The sequence below is a fragment of the Micromys minutus genome (genome assembly GCF_963924665.1).
Source record: "Micromys minutus genome assembly, chromosome: 7".
Taxonomy (NCBI): domain Eukaryota; kingdom Metazoa; phylum Chordata; class Mammalia; order Rodentia; family Muridae; genus Micromys; species Micromys minutus.
In genome coordinates, this window is record NC_137976.1 from 44,891,086 (window position 1) to 44,913,760 (window position 22,675).

At 40.3% G+C, this 22,675-nt stretch overlaps 2 protein-coding genes across 2 annotated transcripts in view; one reads left to right on the plus strand and one right to left on the minus strand.

The window, feature by feature from the left end:
• The window catches only part of LOC308422831 (leukocyte surface antigen CD47-like), a gene marked incomplete at both ends in the record, with an annotated part of 79,267 nt that extends 75,428 nt beyond the window's left edge, over window positions 1–3,839 (plus strand). Inside the window, one exon of the mRNA XM_080919487.1 lies at window positions 3,796–3,839. Coding sequence (XP_080775613.1) covers window positions 3,796–3,839 — 44 coding nt within the window. The remainder of the gene's footprint in view (window positions 1–3,795) is intronic.
• A 131-nt stretch (window positions 3,840–3,970) lies between these two features.
• Window positions 3,971–22,675, minus strand: part of MYH15 (myosin heavy chain 15) — a gene marked incomplete at both ends in the record, with an annotated part of 153,367 nt that continues 134,662 nt past the window's right edge. The window contains 6 exons of the mRNA XM_080919488.1: window positions 3,971–3,985; window positions 5,636–5,770; window positions 6,938–7,033; window positions 15,084–15,188; window positions 19,241–19,411; window positions 22,536–22,661. Coding sequence (XP_080775614.1) covers window positions 3,971–3,985; window positions 5,636–5,770; window positions 6,938–7,033; window positions 15,084–15,188; window positions 19,241–19,411; window positions 22,536–22,661 — 648 coding nt within the window. The remainder of the gene's footprint in view (window positions 3,986–5,635; window positions 5,771–6,937; window positions 7,034–15,083; window positions 15,189–19,240; window positions 19,412–22,535; window positions 22,662–22,675) is intronic.

The window sequence follows — 22,675 nt, forward strand, 5'->3', positions numbered from 1 at the left end:
ATCTATCACCAACACCTGACATCCACCCCTAAGAATAAGATTATGGTTTCTAAGAAACCATTATTGAGGTAGTTTCAATCATAATCTGGAGGAGGCATTTCACCAGTTATGACCATGTAAACATTTGTACTACAAGAAGCTGGTATTTGCTTGTTACATCTGTCCCTAACTGGGCAAAGCAATAATGGTTAGTTGGTTCTTTGTAGTCTAACTTGTCTCCAAATGGAACCTCTTGCCTAATGTAGTGATATGTAATATCATATGCATATGTCATAGGAAGGAAGCCTGTGTGTCAGAGTCCAACAGGAAACACATGCATCATTCCAAATTACAAGGTGAGACCAAAAAAATTCATCTCCCTCCACTGACTAAAGCACCTAAATGAGAAACCAAAACCTAAGGTCAGATGGACATCGGGGGAAGTTCCCGAAATATGGATTGAGGGAACCATGTAAGAGTCGTTGTCTGGTAGGTAAATGACATTCAGCAAAAGAAACCAGCCAGACCAAGGTGACCTGAAAAGGTAGGAGCTGGAAGAACAACCCCCAGTGGAACTGTGGACTGGGGACAAAAGGGAACAGACACCTTGATAGAGACCGATGAATGTAGTGAGCCTCTCAGTCCATGAGAGGGTTCCAGATCTGGGGAGGATTCTGAAGACAAAGGTAAAATCTATGAAGGGTATTTCCCAGGTAATAACAATACCAGCAGCTGCAGCAGCAACAACAACAACAATGATGATAGATCAATATCCTATCATTTTTGCAGTTAGATGAGCCGAAGCTACATTTGGAGCTACTTTCTGAAATCTAAGGGCAGCCGATGGGGGCCTTGGCTGTAGTCTCCTATGCAATGCATAATGTGCTTTGTAGTTTTCTTTTTTGTTTTACTCCCTTTTCAATCACTGTGTTTTCAAAAGCCTTTGACTTAGGGTATGAACAAAGAGTCCCATCTGAGCCAGGATAAGAAACAAAGTTTTCCTTGAGAAATGATGTTAAGGTTTTAACCTAGCACCCAGAAGAAATATATTACTATGAACTGAATCACTAATCTAACCACTAGTGAGAATAAATAAATGTCAGACTCGGGGAAAAGGTGAAGGGCCACAGCCTGAGACTGGAAAGGTTGATTTAGATTTCACTCTTCTGATACGTACATGGTTATTTCAGCATAGCCAATTAAACTTGGGATGGTGGGTATTGGAGATACCAGACAGTATCAGTGTCAGTATCCCCAGGACTGCTCTGGATAGGCCTGATCGCCTCAATCACTGACTTGTCTGGAGTTGAGTTACAATTGAAAAGACAGTCCTAGCAACCTTAGTGACCCTGGCCATGATAAACACCTGAATTACAGACATATTGGTAATAATCTCTTATCGGCCTATGTTTACAGATACGTCTGATATAGCAAGAGAGGATGTGCCAGCTGCTGACAATGTTATATTCCCCTAAACTTAATGCTTTTTCTTTTATTTTTGAGATTATAATATAATTATACCATTTTTCTGTTTCTACCCTCCCAAAACACTCCCATAAGGACCTCCATATTCTGTTTCAAATTCATGGCCTCCTTTTCATTAATTGCTATTACATGAGATAGATAGATAGATAGATAGATAGATAGATAGATAGATAGATAGATGGATGGATGGATAAATGATAGATGTAGACATATAATTTATGTGTAAGTGGGTATCAAATTTGAATGCCTATTGACTCATTACTGAGATTAGGCGATCTGTGACATATTGAAGATTTTAACTCTGTAGTTCATGATACAAAAGAAAAAAAAAACCTGAAAAGTGATGTAACTGCCAACTGGCCTAAAGTTTTCTATGAACTGACTTGAGATTCACATTCTTACACTTTGAACACAGTGTGCTCATTCTTATGAGCTAATACTAAGATGTGTGGCAAGTGTTCATAAGCAGTAAAATATGAAGGTCCCAGGTAAAGGAAAACTGCCATGAGATAATATTTAAGTATCTTAGTCATCTAGGTTTCTTTTATTTAGATGTTTTCCAAATGAGACATTTTAATAAATGTATAGGTAGTAGTAAATTAAAATGGAATGTCTTTGAGGGTGGTGAGGTGAATCAGCAGTTTAGAGCACTTGCTGACGTCCTAAAGGTCTGAAATCTAGTCCCGAGCATGCCTACTGGACTGAATAACTTCTGGACTCTGCCACACTCATATGGCCGACATGTTCCTAGTCACACACATGGATAAATATAAGAGTAAAAGTTTTAAAGATGGAAGTAGTCTTCTCCAGCTGAAAACTGTGATATTCTGATTTCCCTGGGTGGTGTGTGAAATGTGGAGAAACAATGAGAAATCAGATTTTAGAATTGGCAGGGTGGATACAGGACAGGAAGCCCATACTGTCAAGTTGAAGACAGAGATGCTTCCTAAATGGTATATTAGCTTATTACAATATAATTCCAAAATTATTCTTACAGAAGCTTTTAAAGATTATTCCAGAATAGTTGTCACATGTTAAATGTTTAGCATTTTCTGACAGGATTGTGCTCAACAGTGAGGATTTCACTGCTTTAGACTCAGCATAGCTGGCTTTCTAGTAGAACATTCAATGACTCTTCAGACCTCCATCCTCACATCTGAACACCCTAATTTAGTGTACCTTGCTTGGAATGACCTTGCAATCTGGAAGGATCAGCCTTGACATTTTTAAGCCAACCAGGACCATTAGCATCTTGCTGTCTCAAGCACAGGGGAGTCTCAGAAAGACTGGGAAGTCTGAATGACAGGATAGGAAGAAGTATGTGTGGATCTGGGGAGAGTTCTGATTTTTAACAAGAGAGAGAATAGACATGAAGAGAGTATTTTGAGAACCACTGAGGCCCTCTGCCAAAGCCTGTATGCCAAGGATACCAAACAAGAACAGCCCTTGTTCCTTTGGTGGCTCTGGGCCCTTGAATTGATCTTGTAGCATCCCGTGTGAGTGTGGATGGATAGAGAGGCAGGGCCACTGAGAATTACAGAGAATAGGATTTATTCAGGCATCACCTTTACACAGTTGTGAGTGTAGTGCCTAAAGTGGCTCTAGTCAATTGCACAGAGATGGATGGGGAACTTTGCCTTCAATGAGGATGGGACAGCCCTGTAAGGGGCAGACTGCTTCCAATCTGTCCTCATGGACAGCCTCTATGGCAAGGCCAGGCGTTCCATAGGTGAAGCCAGTGCTGGATGACTGGCGGGAAGTAGGAGGAAAAGGTCCAGGGGAGCTAGTTGCTGAGCTTACCTTGGGGCTTGGGGTAATATTTTTCAATTGTCATAGTGCTTGGGTCCCTATAGTGACCTTATGCATATAAAACAGAAACTCTTCTATGTTTAACTACTAAATTTGCTACAGATTTTTGCTTGTTTCCCACTTTAATCTAAAGCCATGCAATGAAAGAAATTCTAGAACACGCTTCTCCTCTCTCAGCTCCACTGCCACAACCCAGAGCCGGTACAAGCCATCTCAGATTATAGTCTCCACAAGCATGGAGTCTACATGTGCCTTGATTGGGAAGGTCTACATACAAGTTCAAACCACCTAACTACGCAATGCCTACTCCACAGTGCTAGGAGAAATGTTTGTCAAATGTCTCCAAGATACAGGGATTAGTCAAGTAAAGCTAGATAACATGAAAATTCATTCCTCATCATGTACCAGACTCCAAGAAGCATAGACAGATCTTCTCTAAGTGCTATGCATGAAGAAACAGGAAAGAAGCATGCCTTCCTCTAACATCAAAGTTGACTCTGTTTAGTCTTTTGTGTCTTTTAGAAGAGACACCTCATGCCTTTGAGAATCAAAAGGCTATCCACTAATCCAAGAGGTGATTATATTCCTTTGGATCAGGACAGTTTCTTCATCATCTCTTTAGGTTGCTATTCATGCCACGTAGTTATTTCTTAAAAGCTTGCTTCCAGCTGTTGTCATTTTTATGAAAAGAAACTCTTTATTCTTCTCGAACCTGGAAAACAGAATTTATATCAGCGTGGGCTATGACATTTCAGTGACTGAATGGCAGGGCACATCCAGACCCAAGGGAGCCCTTCCCAGGGGGAAGCAGACCTAAGCAGCTCCCCACAGGATGAAAAATGGGGGTGGGTAGGCAGGAGTTTAGGCAATTATCTGCAAGCGGGAAGCAGATTCTCATGAATTTCCCCAAGGACATACGGTTACTTTCCACTTCTGCTTCCCCTCCCCCCCTGGAAAAGATGCTGCACACATTGCAGGTTTGCTCCACACACATGTGCATCAGAGAACCCTTTCCCTGTGTTCACAGCAGTTGAAGGATTTTAGGCTCTTCTGTGAAGGGGGGCAATTAGTCCTCACACTGCCCAGCAAGGTTTCCCTGTTCATCTCCCGCCAGAAGCAATTGCTGATTCACTTGTCTTATTCATTCTTGGACACAACTGTGACAAGAAGAAATATGGGTGTGTTTTGAAGGCCCCGTGATCTGCAGCTGAGGGTGATTGGAGTACAATGGAGGCCCCTCCCTAGGCAAATCCTTTGTGCGGCCTTGCTGGACAACTCTGCACAGGAAAGACTCTGAATAAGTTAGGTGACACTTCTCCAGATAAGGCCAGCAGTTAAGTCACTCCCCTGAGCCCTCTCACTGGGTCTTATGCTTGAGACAGCTATTCAGGCAGCAGTGAGATTTCTCTGACCTACCAACGACTCAAACTTCTCAGACTTAGATCTCAGTGTCTTCCGTGTAGCTAACTTTTAGCCTCCTCCCAACAAGATCAATATTTATTATTGGCAATCCTATCAGCTTACCTTGAGGGGCTATGAGAAATTCATTTACCAGAAATGAGTAACCTAGGCATGCACCAAATTGTGAAAGTGAATAGAGGACACCATCTGTGCTGGGAACTGTGCTCACTGCTTTTCAGACATTGTATAAAAGGTAGCTACTTATATTATCCAATTTCTTCTAATTCCCTTCCCCTAAAGGCAGATGTCATTTAAAAACCATGTCTCCACGAAACTCTTAGTGAGCAAGCAGACACTTTGTGCCTGCCTAGCATCTATTTCTAGGTTCATTGCTGCTCCTTCCTGTTTCTCTTTAGAGAGAAGCACTGGCCTCCCCGACATAGACACTGAAAGGCATTTCTGTGCTTTGAGGAAGAGACAGAAGCTGAATACTGGAACCTAGAAAACAGGACTCTGCAATTTGTTGTCAACTCTTGGCTTACTTCTGACCAGCTTCGCCCTCGTTTTCAGTTTGATACAAACTCACAGGCTTGCCTACCAGGAAAAGAATTCACTCAGAATTCCAGAGTCTGTTTGTTCTTTTGAAATCACCTTTTCTCTGTAAACTCCTCAGTGTTCTGCACAAATGAATTAAAGGTCCAGGGCTCAGCACTTACAAGTTAACCTGGCATGAAGGGCTTAAAAAGTAAAACTAGAATGTTTTCCCATTTCAAATGTTTATCACTTTCATACTCTCTGGACATATAGGATTCAATAAGTTGGGGAAGAACTTTATTTGAGCTTGTTTTGTTATTTAAAAAAAAGATTTGAAAAAAAAGCAAGGCATTTCTTGCTATACTAATTCACATGTTACCCTGAGCCCCGAAGCAATAGGCTGTACAGCATTTCAGAGGGGTTGTACCTTCTTCTCAAGTTCCTTTGCCTTAGCTCTGAGTTTATTGACTTGTGATTCTGCGGCCTCTGCCCTCTCCTTGGCTTCATTCAGTTCATGTTGCTGCTTTTTATACTTGGCAAGGTATTGATCAGCCTGTGCCTCCTGTCAAATGAAAACCACAGAACATGAAGACACTGCTCCTCCTAAACAGCCGTCTCTGCTCTGAAATAAGAGACCTGAAAACAGAAAATGATGTAAACCCAGCACAGACTCAGATGTCATTACGGTCTAAGACATACAAGACTTAAGAGTGGGAATGGAGGCTGGAGAGACAACAGCTAAGAGCCCTTCCTGCTTTCCTTTTGAATACAGCTCAGGACCACCTGTTAACTACAGTTTCAGAGCATCTGATGCCCTCTTCTGGCCAATCTAGGCAGCAGAAAAAAATCACATAAAGATCTCTATAAAGTAAGCAAAGTGCCCATACATATAAAGAAGAATGAAATCAGGAACATTTTTTAAGGGTAGGAAAAGAGATCCACTTTAGAGCCATGGTCCCCTGAAAAATCAGAATTGGTGAATAACTGTATTCACCAGCCATATAACTTCCACACACTTGTATACTAGAGCAATCATAATTACACACACTTGTATACTACAGCAATCATTATTATTGGTTTAAAATCGGATTCACATCCTCACCTATGGAGCAGGTGGTTGTCCTTTGAAATTATGCATCAATAAATAATTCTTGGGCATAATAGCAAGCTATACAAATCAAAATTTCTTAAAATAGTAGGTGTAAACTAGTACATATGTTACTTAACCGTTAATGCATTTGTTATAGAAAAATTGAACTGAAACCAATAAAATAATTATCTGAGGAGTAAGAAAAAATGACATTTAAATGATAGTGGTTTTGCTCACATTGTTGCCAGATTCACCAGAAAATAACATATTACAAATTTTGATTGTGTTTGCCCAAAGTCTAAAGCTGAAAGAGACCTACAATGAAACCCTGTAAAAACTTGCCAATCCTGCACGTGATGCTTCCTGATTTTATATTTGGCTCATTTCTGCTCATGTATATGTTTGAGTCTAGCCGTCACATCAAGGGAGAGAGGTCTGACTTCCTGCTGGAAAAAGCAGTACTTTTTTTCTGTTTGATTGTTTCCCATCTTGTAAGCTATCATGCTAATTTATATAGATATCATAGAATGGGCAGATGTGGTTGGTATTCAAATGGTTGTCTGCTGAGCAGTTTCCCAAGCTCAGAGCATTAACCCAAAGCGGTGGCTGGGAACTTCACGATGCTGAACTGGCACTTACCGCTGCTTCTAGTTGCTGTTTGTAACTCTGCACTTTCAGCTGAAGTTTATCAGACAAAGCCTGCATCCTGCTTAGCTTTTTCTTGTCTTCTTCTGCCTGAAACACATAAGCATGCATGGGAAAGTCATTTGAAGGATCCAACTATGTGAGCCAAATATGCTCTCACATGAAGAAGTGAAGGTTGGAATTATATACGTTTTGAGACAGTAATAAATGGCTCTGAGAAATGGCAATAACTTTTCTCTTGATCTTCATACCCAACTCAGCAGCCTTTGCTTAAATGGAAGTCAAGGGCATTGGGTTTAATATATTCTTCAGGCTTTTCATTCCAGATAAACTACACTTGCCTGAAATTTCTTATTAGAATTAAAATTAATTACTATAAAATCATTTGTGCAAAATGGAAATCTAATATCCCTCAATCAAAACAAGTAACCCCCCGAGCTTCTGAAATGGTGCTCAGCTTCACGTAATAAACTATATGGAAGCTAAGTTTCTAGGAACTCTGTCATGAGCATCAGAAAAGATGGTGACGAAAGTTCTGCAAACTGTGGACCCTGGGGTGGTCACCACACCCAGCTATGTAATTTTCCAGGCTTCAGCTGGAGAAAGGAGACATAGGAAGATGGGGTTTCTCAACGCTTCATGGAGTCTCTGATATTGTAGAAAGAAGCTCACTGGTGGGACTCTTCATGCTCCTGATCCTCTTCCCACACCCTGGAAAACACTGCAGGATTTTCAGTTCAAAACTGTTGAACCTCCAAAGAAATCGAGTGTCTCTTCCAATGAACCTCCAAAGAAATCGAGTGTCTCTTCCAAGGAATGAGAAACTAATTTAATCAAGATCTACTGCTAAGCTCATTTCTTACTGGCCATAGTTTAGCTCCTCTATCAAGCATATTCCCCCAAAATAAGTCAAGTGGTAAAGGCTCAGGCACAGGCTAGCATGAAATGGTCATTTAAGTAAGACCTTTAAAAGAGGGGTTCAAATAGAAAGCCATTGGATTTGTGATCCCAGAAAGAACTATGGATCTCAGATCCCTTTCCTGGCCTTGAGATTAGCAGGTTTTGCTCTATATCCCCCCAAACAACAAGAACAACATCTTGGATCACTAAGGTCCTTTTTCATAGTGATGACAAGCTTACTTTACATGGTAACATTGGTCCTTCTACTACTCCATAAAATCCCACTGGGAATAGGACTGTTTCCCCTCCCACAGCATTCTGCCTAGTCCTTCTTGTGTTGGTTTCACTAAGCTACTTCCAACACCTGAGCACTGTTTGTTTGTTTGTTTGTTTGTTTGACTGATTGACTGATTTTTAACACAACATTTCTCTGTGCCATCCTGGCTATCCTAGAGCTCACTCTGAAGATCAGACTGGCTTCAAATTCACAGAGATCTACGTATTTCCATCCAGCATCCTTCCAACACCTGAAAGCAGCCTCCTTACCAAAGCTCTGTTTGACACTACTATAATTTGCTACTAATCTTAAGAATTGTCAAGCCCTGAAGAAACACATAGGGCTTAAACTGGTTGTGGAGCTGAGGCTAACCTGTGTTTTAAATAAAATCTCTCACCCTTTTTAACCACTTTAGAAGGATTAAGCAATTAAAAATTTTATAACACTATACAGTGGATTCTAAAACCAATACAGAGTTAGTTACTAATAATTTACTGAGGAGACAGATATAATAAAAGGGACTAAGCAGAAGTAAACTGAAAAAAGCATAAGTGGGTGCCTACGCTAATGATATGCATTCCACCAAGATAATAAACTCAGATGTGAGACCTGAGCTCACATCTCCCCTTTCAGACATTATCACACCGTGGTAGCCACGACTGTGTGTTGGTTGTCCTTTCCAGAAAAGAAACTGTCATTCAGCTGCAGGAAGTGCCATAACATGTCAGTTATCACAAGTAGGGACTTTTAGGCACAGTCACAGCAATGGCACTGAGTCAAACAGTTTCAGGCAATAACTGGACTTAGTGGGACAAGTGGAGCAGGTATAACTATTGTGCGGCCCAACAGGAGTCTCTATCTAGGCAATTTCCGTACTGGAGATTTTCTTCCCATTTATCCAGAGCCTCCTGGAGATACCTGAGGACCTTCCTATTCCACCCTTCCTTTCCCACTTGGTGGACATCAGCCTGCACTCTGAAGTTTCACATGTCACAACATGCTTGGAGTCATCCTGCTTTTCAGAGCTGCAACGCCATCCTATCATTTTAGTCCTGAACATACGCCCAACACTGTGACTTGATCAACTTTTGTTTTCCTGTCCCTAAAAATAAAGATGCTATGTTTCCACTAAAGCATGTAAAGTGTGACAAATGTCCATGCACAGATTTCTGAATATCGGAGGTTTTCAGAGACAAAATGAGGTCACCAAGTGAAGAGCGGAGGGGACAAGGACAAGCTTTATCTTCTAGACAGTGAAAAGCCTTGCATTTCTGTAATGTTTCTGTGGGCTCTTAAGTTTTTACATTCCAGAGACACAAAGAAGACAAATGGAGAGTGAGATAAAGCCAATAAATTATTTTACAATAAGGTCACACTCCATTGCTTTTTCAGTGCACAGTTATAGACTCTTCTCAGAGGAGTTTACTAGGAAAAGAGGACCATAGTTGTGTTCTTTTAAAAATGATATTTGTTTTCCAAGTGACTCCTGTGAATAGTCTATCACAAAATTATTGCCTTACAGTCCAAAGTGTATCTTGATGTTAGGAAAATGTACTTCGAATATTGCTAAAACAGGCACCAATATCAATCAGTGTGGGGATGTTTCAAAACCACTTTCAACTCATCTAGTCTATTCTAGCACATAAAGTGTTGCTCAGTGGGTATCATCTGAATTCATGGTGGGAAGGCATATATAACTGAATGTGTACACTTGAGGCACTGCAGAGGCACATAGAGAAAAAGAAAAATACACCCTCTGTAATCCTTGGGACAATACCCTTAACCAAGGAGGCATGGGTGTGAACAGGATGGCCTGAAAACTACTTCATGAGTCAAAAAGAAGAAGAAGAAGAAGAAGAAGAAGAAGAAGAAGAAGAAGAAGAAGAAGAAGAAGAAGAAGAAGAAGAAGAAGAAGAAGAAGAAGAAGAAGAAGAAGAAGAAAAGAAAAAGAAAAAGAAAAAGAAAAAGAAGAAAAATAAGAAAATAAATAAAAAGAAAAGAAAAGAAGGAGACAAACCACAACTCTAAATTAGGGCATAAGAAATGTCAATATCATTGAAGAAAAAACAAAATTAATCATCAGTAGAGCAAAAATGCACTCTTCGTGAAAGTGAAAAATAAAATATAGTTTGGTGGTTTGTTCGATAACAGCACCTCTCAACCTGTGTGTCTCAACACCTTTAAGGGATGGAAGAGGATTGAACTACCCTTTCCTATGGGTTGGCTAAGACCATCCTGTATATCAGATACTTACAGTAAGATTCATAACAGTATCAGTGTTATAGTTAAGAAGTAGGAACAAAATATTTTTAATGCTAGGGGTCATGACAGAATGATAAATTATTAAAGGATCTTGATATTAGGAAAGCTGAGAATCACTGTTCTAAAATGAATCATTTACAGAAGAAAGCAATAAAAGCAGTCCATAGACAAGAAAAAATTCATTATTAACAAATGATGTCCCACTCCACCATAATAGGCAGTTTCTCAAATGTAGTGCAGAGTCACAAAATACCATGACTCTAAGATGGCTACTTTTTTAGCCATACCAACTTTGACTTGCAGAGCTCATTGTTTAAAACAATGTCAAGCTGTTCTTACAAAAAGAACCATGTATTCATAAAGCAATTATCCGAGTGGCTGGAGGGATTTTTCAATACTTATAAGCATTCTTTGTTCTTGCAAAGGACATGGCTTCAGTCTCAGCATCAACATGGTACAGAGCTATCCAGATTTTGAGTTCCAGGGGATACAACACCCCATTCAGAAATTCTTAGGCACCAGGCATACACACACAGTGTATGTATGTACATTCAAGTACAACACTCAAAATATATGAAATAAAAAATAAATGGATAGATAGATAGAGATTTAAACAATTGTCCAAGTCCTTAATTTCAGCTGAGTTAGACTACTTGGTACATTTATAATGTCCTGCCTTTTAAAACAACACTGTTTCCTGTTATAGGGGAAAAGATGTTGACATTTCTATTGGCTTCTAGGATTAGAATCAGGACCCCAGCATTACCAATGTCAAAGAAGCTGCAACCATCTGTCTAAAATAAATTTGGTCTTTTATCAGAATAAGCTCTATTGTATAATATGACAAGAGTAGAAGAAAACTTGGGGAACGTGTGCTCAACACGGAAACAGTCAAACACTGAAGAACTTCTTGATCATCAACATCCTGCGGGTATGGTGGTAGTCAACCAGTTATAACAGAGCTGAAAACTTATTTTCTACTGAGTGTGTGACTGAAGAAAACGTAAAGCAAGAGGTCATTGCAGAAGAATCCTGAGACAATTCCTAGGCCATTGTGAATTTAACAAAGGCTTTTGAGACCTCAACATGCTCTTTACAAAGTTTGAAATACTAAAAGGTTTACGTGAACACAAAGGAATGAAAATGATCATTATCTGCAGGTGAGCAAATATAGAATGAGAGAAAGAAGCCAAGAAAATCACCATGTACAGAAGAAGACAGAGGCCCTTCCTCAAGCAGAATATCAAGAAGAACCTTCCAAAGGGTATTTCTGAAGAAGCAGTTACTGTCGAATGAGATGAAAGTCCACCTCTGGAACCTCTGAGGGCATCAGAATGGTCCAAGATACACAGGTGCAAGACTGCAATATTTCACAAGCCAGACCCCATATATGTTTGTCTTTTTTCTCCCTTGTTACAAAATTTATTTTTATTGTACATTAATTGGTGATTTGCCTGCATGTATGTCTGTGAGGGTTTTAGAAAGTGTCTGGCATGAGAGTGCTGGGAATAGACCTCAAACGTCTGGAAGAGCAGCCTATGTTCTTAAATGCTGAACCATCTTTCTAGCCCCTAGTATGTGTGTCTTAACAAAAAAATAATTATAAAGTAGAAAACCTCTATAGACATGTGTGAAAATGTCATAATGAGACCCATTACTTTGTATAGTTTAATACATACTCATAAAGAACATTAAATAATTATACAACAAGAATAAAAGGATGGATAATAAAGGTGTTGTACATATCTTTAGTGGAACTTATTAAGCTATAAAGAAGATAAAATTTTCAGGAAAATGATGAAACTGGCAGTGTTTTATGAGTGAGGAAACCCAGACTCAGAAAGGCAAATACTATATGTTCCCTCATACGCAGATGCCAGCTTCTGAGACACATACATTATTTTATACCTATAAATCTACATGGATTATGTGGAGATTTAGTGTAAGTGGAGAACAGAAAGGTAGGAACGAGAACAAAAAGGCATTAATTGACAGGTGGAGAGGGTAATAGAACATGTGTGATATAAAGCAGAAAAGGACTATTTAGAATGGAAGGGCTGAGCAGGGATGGGAGATTAGAAATGGAATGGGGAATGAGCACAGTAGAGAAAACCAACCAAAACTAATATATAAAGATGCCGTAAGGCAACTGGTTATTTTTTATGCTAATTAAAAATAAATAAAACATATAAAAGGGGAAATACATGACTATACAGTTCCTTAAGAACTGGGAGTTACTATGAGTCAAAAAATTAAAATATATTTAAAATTTATAAACTAAATCATTAAGCTGTGGAAAAGTAAAAATATTGTTTCATAAATCCATGTTAGTTAATATACAGTGCTGATAAAGTCTACAGTACAGTGTAATTATCCAGAACCCATATATTTTCTCACATAAGTAACTTCCAATTCTTTAAAATTCATTAATAAGAATGCCCTACATATTAGGGATATCAGTTTTTAGGGTGTTAAAAACATTTTCAATCTGGTGGTTCCTCAGAAAATTAAAAATAGTTCTACGTGAAGACCCCGTTATATCACCTTAGGAATATACCCAAAAGATGTCCCACCATACCACAAGGATATGTGCTTCACTATGTTCTGAGCAGCCTTACTGGTAATAGCCAGAAGTGGGAAACAACCCAGATGTCCCTCAACCAAAGAATGGATACATAAAATGTGTTTCATTTACACAGTGTAATAGTATTCAGCTACTAAAAACAAGGACATCATAAATTTTGTAGGCAAAGGGATGGAACTAGAAAATGCCATCTTGAGTGAGGTAAGTCAGACCCTAAAGGACATGCATGGCATGTACTCACAGATAAGTGAACATTAGCCAAAATGTACATAATACCTAGGATAAAACTTACAGACCAGAAGAAGTATAACAAGCCGAAATACCCAAGTGATGAGGCCTCAACTCCACTTAGAAGGGAGAAGAAAATAATCAACAAAGGGAGGGAACTGGGTAGTGAAGGTCAACGGGATCAGATATGCAGGGTTTGGGACAGGAGAGAAGCCCAAAGAGCCAAGAGAATAAATGGAAATAAGCAGTCTCAGGGAGTGAGAGGTAGGGAGATCCTCTAGAGAGTACCAGAGACCCTGGAAGTGACACACTGTCAGGACTCATTGAGGGTGACCTTAGATAAAATTTCCAACAATGGACAAAGGGAACTGGAAGAGTCCACCTCCAGTATATAGACAAGGCCTCAAGTTGTGGGGAACTGGGTTACTAACCCATGGTCAAAATTCCTGACCCACAATTGTTCCTGTCTGAAAAACTGCAAGGACAAAAATGGAAAAGAGACTGAGGGAAAGGAGATCCAATGACTGGCCCAACTTATGACCCATCTCATGGTGGGACACCAAGGCCTGACACTACTACACTATGATGTGTTTACAGATGGGACCCTGGAACAGCTGTCCTCTGAAAGGTTCTACTATCAGCTGCCCGAGACAGAAGCAAATGCACCCAACCATTGGACTGAAGTCAGGGACCCCTGTAGTTAAATTAGGGGAAGGACTGAAGAAGCCGAAGGGGAGAGTGACTCTATAAGAAGACGAGCAGTCTCAACTAACCCAGACTCCAGGGAGCTCCTAGAGACTGAACTGCCAACCGGGAGTATACAGGGGCTGGTTCCTTGGCACATATGTAGCAGAGGTCTATCTGGTCTGTCCTCAGTTGGAGAAGATGCACCCTCAAGAGCCTTTAGGCCCCAGGGAAGGCCTTTGTGGGGGAGCACCCTCTTGGAGGCAAGTGGGAAGGAACAGGATGAGGAACTGTGGGAGGGGGACTAAAGAGGGCAACAACTGGAACATAAATAAATAAAATAATTCAAATTCAATAAAGAAATAACATTTTATATCATGTTTTTTTTTTATCTTCTAAGTTTAGATGTGCTTATAAACAACTAGTTAGCACTGTGATGCATGGTCAGGGGCTCTGTTCCATTAGAAAGAAAAGGCAAGAAAAGCAGAATGTGATGCTCCATTCCCTGGCCTCAACACTTGAGAGGCTGGGGTAGCTTGATTATTGGAGTGCACAAGGTAAAGCCCAGTCTGGTTAGCACAGCAAGATTCTAACTCAACAACAGAGGTCATGGCAGAAAGAGAAATCAGAGTATAAATGAAGAATGTCATGGATTTAGAAGTACATTGCTTATAAGTAGGAAACTTGTCCACCTTCTTTCAATTATTTGCTTCAAGAGTATGTTAATGTTAGTTTGCAGGTTGCCTCCTGAAAGCCTCAGCAAAGAACGTCACATTGCAGTATAAATGTTTTCATCTGGCCTCAGGAACAAACTCCTCAAAAGAGTTGACTTGTCTGAAGTCCACTTAGCATCCCATGCAATCAGCTGGTGAGATTCTTAGTGTGTGCCAATCACTTCCCTTTCATGTTATCTTCAATCAGCATCTTTCTGATAGTGACACTAACCCTATGTTGGAAAAAGACAGAGATGACAGAAATAGCCTTTCACCCTAATTATACCTTACTGCCTCTCCTTATGAGATCTGGAAATGAATAGACCCTAGCCATGGAGAGCCAGCCCAGACAGGGCAAAAAAAAAAAAAAAAAAAAAAAAAAATCCACTACTCAGAGACAACTGCAGAGTCCCAGAAAGCTGTCAATCTGGAAGATTCAGACTGCTGCAGAAAGATGCTAACCATATCCTAGAGAATGGCTTCCTAAAGTACCTGATAGGTTAGCTCTTTGATGCCTCTCTCCAGTCTTCTAGCTTCCCGCTGGGCTTCAGCGCTGCGTCTGACTTCACTCTCCAGTTCACCTTCCAGGTCCCGCACCTATAAGAAAAGGTAACTTCAGCCCAGCAGGCTAGTATCAAGGCTGTTGTCTTAGTTAGGGTTTTACTGCTGTGAACAGACACCATGACCAAGGCAAGTCTTAACAGGACAACATATCATTGGGGCTGGCTTACAGATTCAGAGGTCCAGTCCATCATCATCAAGGTAGGAACAAGGCAACATCTGGGCAAGCATGGTGAAGGCAGAAATGAGAGTGCCACATCTTCATCTGAACGCTGCTAGTGGAAGACTGACTTCCAGGCAGCTAGGTTGAGGGTATTTAGCTCCAACCACTCTGAGACACACCTACACCATCAAGTCCACACCTCTTAATAGTGCCACTCCCTGGACAGAGCATATACAAATCATTAGAACCATTGTACAGTTACTGTTGAAGAATGTACTGAGGAAATAGTTGAAGGAAGGTATGTCCGTTTTCTTTCTATTAGTTTTCTTTCATTTCTACTCATTCTAAGTAGGATGAATGAGGCTGTTAACCTACGTGAGTTCATGAAAACATGGTTAAAACTCAACTTTGTAAGAGATTAATGCAAGAAGAAGAGGTAAGCTTCTCTTCTTACATTGCAACACTGCAAAATAGTGTGTGTGTGTGTGTGTGTGTGTGTGTGTGTGTGTGTGTGTGCGCGCGCGCATGCTTTGTGTCTGTATGTCTATTTTACATGGTGTCTCTGTTTTTATGCATGCTCAGTGTCTGTGTGTCTGTCTATGTTGGGGTTGAGGAGAGGGGTGTTGCTGTCTGTAAGCACAAACACCAAGCTTCATGTGGCAGTGTTGAAGATTCTGCCCCACACGTCCTGATCTTGGGTTCCTTTCTCCATGTCCCGCTCAGATTCTGGATCTTGCCCTGAGTCTCTGTCACATCCATGCCATGTCTGGGCCTACAGCTCTGCTTTTCAGGAGAAGTACACCAGAAAACTTACGGTGGACAGTCATATAAATAAAAGTATTATAATATTCACTGAGAACAGTGCCCATATACACACCAGTGATAGAACAATGAAGGAAGCAGGCACAAATTTCTCCCACAAATGAGCATACTTGTTCATGAGTTAAAGCAAACTAAACAAATCACAATAGACTTTGTTGAAGGATGTCAACTGTGGTGGAGAGAAAGAAGCAGGAAAGTGACCTGAGCCTTGGTTTGGAAGGCTGCAAACCACTGTTTCTGCTGATGGGACATTCTCGAAGACATTCATGAATCACTGCCTCACTTCTCCTTGACCAAAGTGCCACCTCTTCATAAGATCTGATTGCCATTTTAGAACTGAGACCTGCCTGGCCTGCTGACACATGAGCAGGCTTCTTCAGACTGATCCCTCTTCCTGCTATCACCTCTTGCAGCCATTTAAGACAAGTTACACTCTTTGCTCCTTCATAGAAGAATACAGATAGGTCAGCAGGTATGCATCTTCCTTGTGGATGGACCATCAGCACATCTGCTCTGGGCTATCTAGACAGGTATCCACTCAGAATTTGCATAGTTCAAATTGTAAGCATACAGGCCAACAGAGCTCTTTTTAAAAGGATGTGCTTAAGCTGTTTTGGTTTTTTGTTTGTTTGCTTTGTTTTGAAGCATCCATAGAGCATCTCACTGCAATGGGTGCCTCACTGAAGAGAAAACTAATTGCCATATATTTTCGTGTGTAATGACCTATCAATTTGATTCTAAAGAGTAATGATGCTTACTGTGTGCAGGTATCCCTCCAAAAAATCTATGTGTCTGAAACCTAAACTCCTGATTCTCATGTATATGGAAGGGGCTTTTGAAGTTTACTGAAACTAGATGAAGTAAATAAAGGACAGAAACAACCCCACCAGCATGATTAGTGACTTTATAGTGAAAGAGACCTTGTTTGTTTTGTCATGTGATGTGATGCCCCCTACCATGTTATTCTGTAGCAAGAAGGCCCTGATTAGAAGCTAAATAACTGCCAGCAGCATGGTGTTGAACCCTAAAAGCATGGGCCAAATAAAATTCTATTGTTCAGATAGCCTCTTTGTTAGAAAATAGAAAATTGATGAAAATGATACCCTAATGATATTTTAAGTATATAATTCTTCAGTGTATCTAATATCAGCTCAGTGCTAGTTATTATTGGGTCATGATCTTAATATTGAATAATAATGAGTATGATAGTTTAAATGAAAATGGCCCCATAGGCTCATAAGGAGTGGCACTATTAACAGGTGTAGGCTTTTATCCCTGGGAGTGAGCTTTGAGGTTTTGAATGCTCAAGCCAGGCTCAGTGTCTCTTTCTCTTTCCTGCTTCTGGAAGACCCAGTGTAGAATTCTCAGCTACTTCTCCAGCTCCATGTCTGGCTGCATGCCTCCATGCTTCCCACCACAACAATAATATGCTAAACCTCTACACTGTAAGCCAGCCCCAATGAAATGTTTTTCTTTATAAGAGTCTTCACAGCTATAAAATGCTAAGACATCGATATAAAATAAAATCCTGCAGTATTAAATGGGTGATGAAAGGACCAGTATAATTCATGTATTTTTTAAAGGAACAACATAATTAAATGCTTTTCTTCTCAGAATAAAATCTTGATTCCCATATACACTATAGAATAATTATGCTATTCATCTCATTAGCATTTAACGTTGCTATTTTGCTTCTTCAGGGACACAGACCCCTAGAGGCTACCCATGTTCCAAAGGATGACCCTACCCATTTCCATAGAGATAGCACAAAACAAATTTCGTAAGCGTTTGACAGAGAGTGTGTGTGGTGGGGGCGATGGGAATTAGTGCATATTAAGTTAGGAGGGAAAGTGCTAGGCAGGTAGGAGAAGAATTGGGAGAAATGACATGGGGGTGGATTTGATCAAAACACATTATTATGTGCATGTATGAATATTAAATAAAATATTTTCTAAAGTCATTACTTTGGAATAAAACATATGGTTTGCTTTCTTGCTTTGTTTTGGTTCTGTAAATTTTGCCTGTTTGTCTTTAAGATATATTCCATAAGGATTGTACTAAACAGCATTGTGCTAAAGGTCACTGGGAAGAATTCTTTGTGTATGTTCTATGCTTGATTACATATATGTTTTTACTATTAGTATTAGATTTTTAAGGATGAATGCTTTTTCTTGTTGAAATAAACTTGGATTTTATTTGACTTGCAACATAAAAATTACATAATTTTTCCATTAAAACACCTAAAATGGTGAATTTCAAAGGTCTAAATTCCATCTCTTTGGGTCTCTTCTTGGGGCTAGTTATTTTATTAGTCTTTCTTGATCAGAAGATTATAAACACTTTGTAACACTTTAACGATCTTTATATTATCATTCATGACTTCTAGAATATATTACTGAGAACTTCCTCATTATTTAACCAATATAATTGAATAGATAAAAGAGTTTGTATTGAGATTCCATTATGTGGCTGTACCAGAAATACACTGAATTGTATACAGCACTTTTTGGGGGCCACTTTGAGCCATGAAAGCCCTGAAGAATAGTCTTTTACCTGTTGTGAAGTTTACTATACACATAATCATTGGACTTGAATTGGTAATTTTAAAAATCCTATTTTAGGTTAGTTTCATTAAGTGCTGCTAAAATCCCTTAAGGTAGACTCCACATCATGTGTGCCAGGCTTTTGTGCATCTGCACTGAGTCTGTCTGGATCATGGGTGTGTGTTTCCTCCCCTTCCATTAGCTGTTAGGAAACAGGTGTTCTCTTTAGAGAAAATGATGAGAACATTGAAGCAGGAGCAAGTGTGCAAGGGTATGCTTGGAGTGGGCTACCCTCGCTGTAAAGCTCCTAGAACACATGTGGTGAATGGGGGGAGATGTCTTGTCATTCATCAGGAAGAGGGAAGACAACTTTCATCCAGACCCAGAAAAGCCCTATCAGCAGGCCCAAGGTCAAACAATAATGAGAGCATGTATTCAGATCATACGCTGCCAGCATCTGAACGTGCCATTAAACAACGTGATGAGCTGTGATGTTCCAGGACATTAAGGCCTTGAATGGAGGTTGTTAGGCCCCCACCATTACCCAAGCAAATGCCTACCCTGGATTCCAGTTTTTGGATTTGCTTTTTGCTCCCCAGCACAGCAGCCTGTTCTGCTTCACCCAGCCTTTTCTGCAAGTCTTTAATTGTCTGCTCCATGTTCTTCCTCATTCTCTCCAAGTGGGCGTTAGTGTCCTGTTCTCTTTTCAGTTCCTCCCACACGTTGGCTGCCTAAGACCGGAGGAAAGAGGGACTGAGAAGATCACTCGGTGGTTATCGTGCTGGCTCTTCTTCATCTGGACCCAGGCTTTGTTCCCAGAACCCATACTAAGGCTCCAGCTTCAGTTGGTTCCATGTCCCCTTTCTGGCCTCTGTGGGCATAAGGCATACATGTGGCTCATACATATGTGGGCAAAGAACCATACACATAAAATAAAATATATAAATCTTTTAAAAATAAGAATGGAAGGAAATGAACTTGGCTAAACCTGTAGGACACGTATTATATTCCAATGAACTTTGGCTCCCGATCTTATGGGGGAAGGAGGTGTATGCTTGGCCTCCCTATATGTAACCTTTCACCACCTTGCTCCCTCTAATCCTATGGCTTCTTTGTCACATCAGTCAGTAGACACTGAAGCAGAGAGGGGTGAGTATTGACGGGGAAAACCAAAGATGCAGTGTCATGTATGAAAGACAGCACATATGTGGGAATCAAGAGAACTAACTGAAGCAAGGACACTTAACTGAATCAAGTACCATGAAACACGTGTAACTGAGTAAAATACCTGCTGACATACAAGACACCAGGAAGGATGTAGAAAAGTACCTACAAAATAGCTATGAAGGGAAGTATCTTCTGATTCACTACTGTACTCATATTTAGCTCTCAAAAACTTGATAGTTCCAGATATGTTGTGTACAAATAATCTTACAAATAAACTTACAAAGAAGGTGAGTCGTGGTTCCTCTTTGGTCTTCAGCTTTGCGCACAATGGCTTACCTTAGTTATATTCTTAATATAACTCAAACTGTTTCTATTTTTTGTGTGCCTTATTCACGAGCAAATCTTTCCTGTCCATCTTGTTACCTCTGTGTATGCTTTGGGTATGGTGCTATTGAGAGATAAGATCTTCTTCAGCAGTTGGTACCTAAGAGGAGATGTTTAGGTAAACTAGAAATATCTCAATCTGGATAGTGGGAATGTGGCCTCTTTGATTTTCTGATAAAATTACAGCTTCTTCTCGCTGGGTTCTGCTCAGTGCAACGCCTTCTGCCAGGAAGTCCTCTCCATAGCATGGTTAGCACCAAGCCCCTGAGAACTCTCAGGACCATGAGCCAAGTAAACCCCTTTGCTTTAGAGTTATTCGATATCAGGATGCTTTTAATAACAAAAAGGTTCGTGACTAAAATAGAAAATTGATATTTGTATTAGTTACTTTCTTGTTACCATGACAGAGTATTTGACAGAAACATCTGCTGAAGGAGGAAGGATGTATTATGGCTTATAGCTCAGGAGAAACAGGCTCACATGGTGATAACACATGGTGGCAGGAACAATTTACAGCTGCGACAGTGGGACGACAGTGAAATACCCTTCTGGTCAAGAGTATAGACTCTGGCCTGGGTGAAACCTCAACATGCCACCTGGGTGGGATCAGTCACTCAGCTAAGAGAACCCTAGGATGGAGGGCTTTAGGTCATGATGAAGAACAGGTGGATAGGATAGTTTTCTCTTTAAGGACATACCATGCTTTCCTTCCCAGAATGCCTAGGGAGAAGGGAGTTCCTATGAAGTAACTTACCACACCACAGCCACGTAAATTCACACATCTGCTCATTTTTCTGAATTGCTCAAAAAAGTGTCATTTGCCTTTTACTTCTTTCTCCCTAATATTCGTTAAAAATGTTGGGCTTTCTAACTCTTTCTCTAATACCCCCCTCCCCGGTACTTGTCTCTCACGAGTTTGGCCTACATACCAGTTAAATGGCCTGGCTCTTCTTCACCTATCCTCCACTTCCTCCCCTGGGTGGGAGTTGAGGTTCACAGGTCGCCTAACCTATGGTTTTCCATTGAATCTCTAATGAAAGTGTTCTTCTCACTTCCATTTGAACCCATTTTAAAAGTCTCTGAATTAATGAGGTTAAGAACCTCAAAAGGGTGGTTACCTCATTTTAGTCAGGAAGCAACAAGCTTGTCTAGGATGCTCATCTCCCAATAGCTCACTGACTCCAGCTAGGCCTCACTTCCTTCCTGAGGGTTCCCAGCATCCCAAACAGCACCATCAGCTAGGTACCCATTGTTTGAACACAAAGGCCAATGGGAAGGAGACATTCAATAGTCAAACACTAACTTTTCTGAAAAGTAGGGTCATTAGTATAATTGTTGATGTAAAACCTAGTAGAAAGTTCTGTCTCTTTGGTTCTCACAACTTCCTAAACAAGAGGATTACTTTCCCACCATAAAGCAGGGTTAGAGCACTGCATATAATTGCCCATCTGATAGACTCCAGAAAAGCCCTCAGAGGCTTAGAAGAGGCTGAAATCATGCTCAGGCCCATTTAATAGGCCCTTAAACTCCCTTTCCTGGGCCCTAAATACACAAACTTCACTTTTCTCCATTAATAGCTTCTTGATAGCACTGTTCATTTTTTATGTGTGTTGATAGAAGCATAGCATCTGCTCATAGAGGTGCAGAATTAGGGGGTATGGGGCATGCATTTTTGTGAGGTTTTTCTTGTTGGGTTTGGCAGCAAGCACTTGCAAGTAGTGCAATCTAGAAAAAGTAACACCACCAACAACTTTTAGTTCATAAATAAATATGATTCACCAACGCTAAACACTGCCTTTCCCATCTGATTTTGCTACCCTAGTAGTAGTATGAACTGTAAACGTAAATGGCTTAAGCACTCTTTTAAGGTCATCACCATCACCATCATCACTATCATCATCATCATCATCATCATCAAACCATTACATAACTGAAGAGAAATGGAAATTTGTAAGGAAGCACAAGAAGAATTATTTCTAAACACTGACTATATTGATTCGCAATTGAAAAATAGCTAACCTGCAAAGAAAGACCTTTTTTTCCACACAGGATTTTGCTTTTAGCCTTTCAATCATGCTTTCTCATTGTTAGGGTGGGTTAAAAGACAACTGACAATTGGCCTAAATGTTCTGGCTAATGGGGAAACCTCAAGGTCAGCTAACTTCCTTGGGATTGAATAGGGGATCAATAGAATCCATTTGGGCTAAAGCAGGCCCTGCCTTTTGGCTAGAGTGGGCTGTAGTAAGCGTTGTTGCTATAGTGAATTCCAGAGAGAAGAAGTAGGCAGGCAGTCAACAGACCCACCTCAGCAGCTGTCTTCTTGGCCTTTTCTTCTGCCTTCTGACATGCCTGCAACATCTCTCCAGCTTCCTTCTGCACCTGAGCAACATCAGCTTCGAGTTTCTTCTTCTGGTTGAGGAGGCTTGTGTTCTAAGGAAGGACAG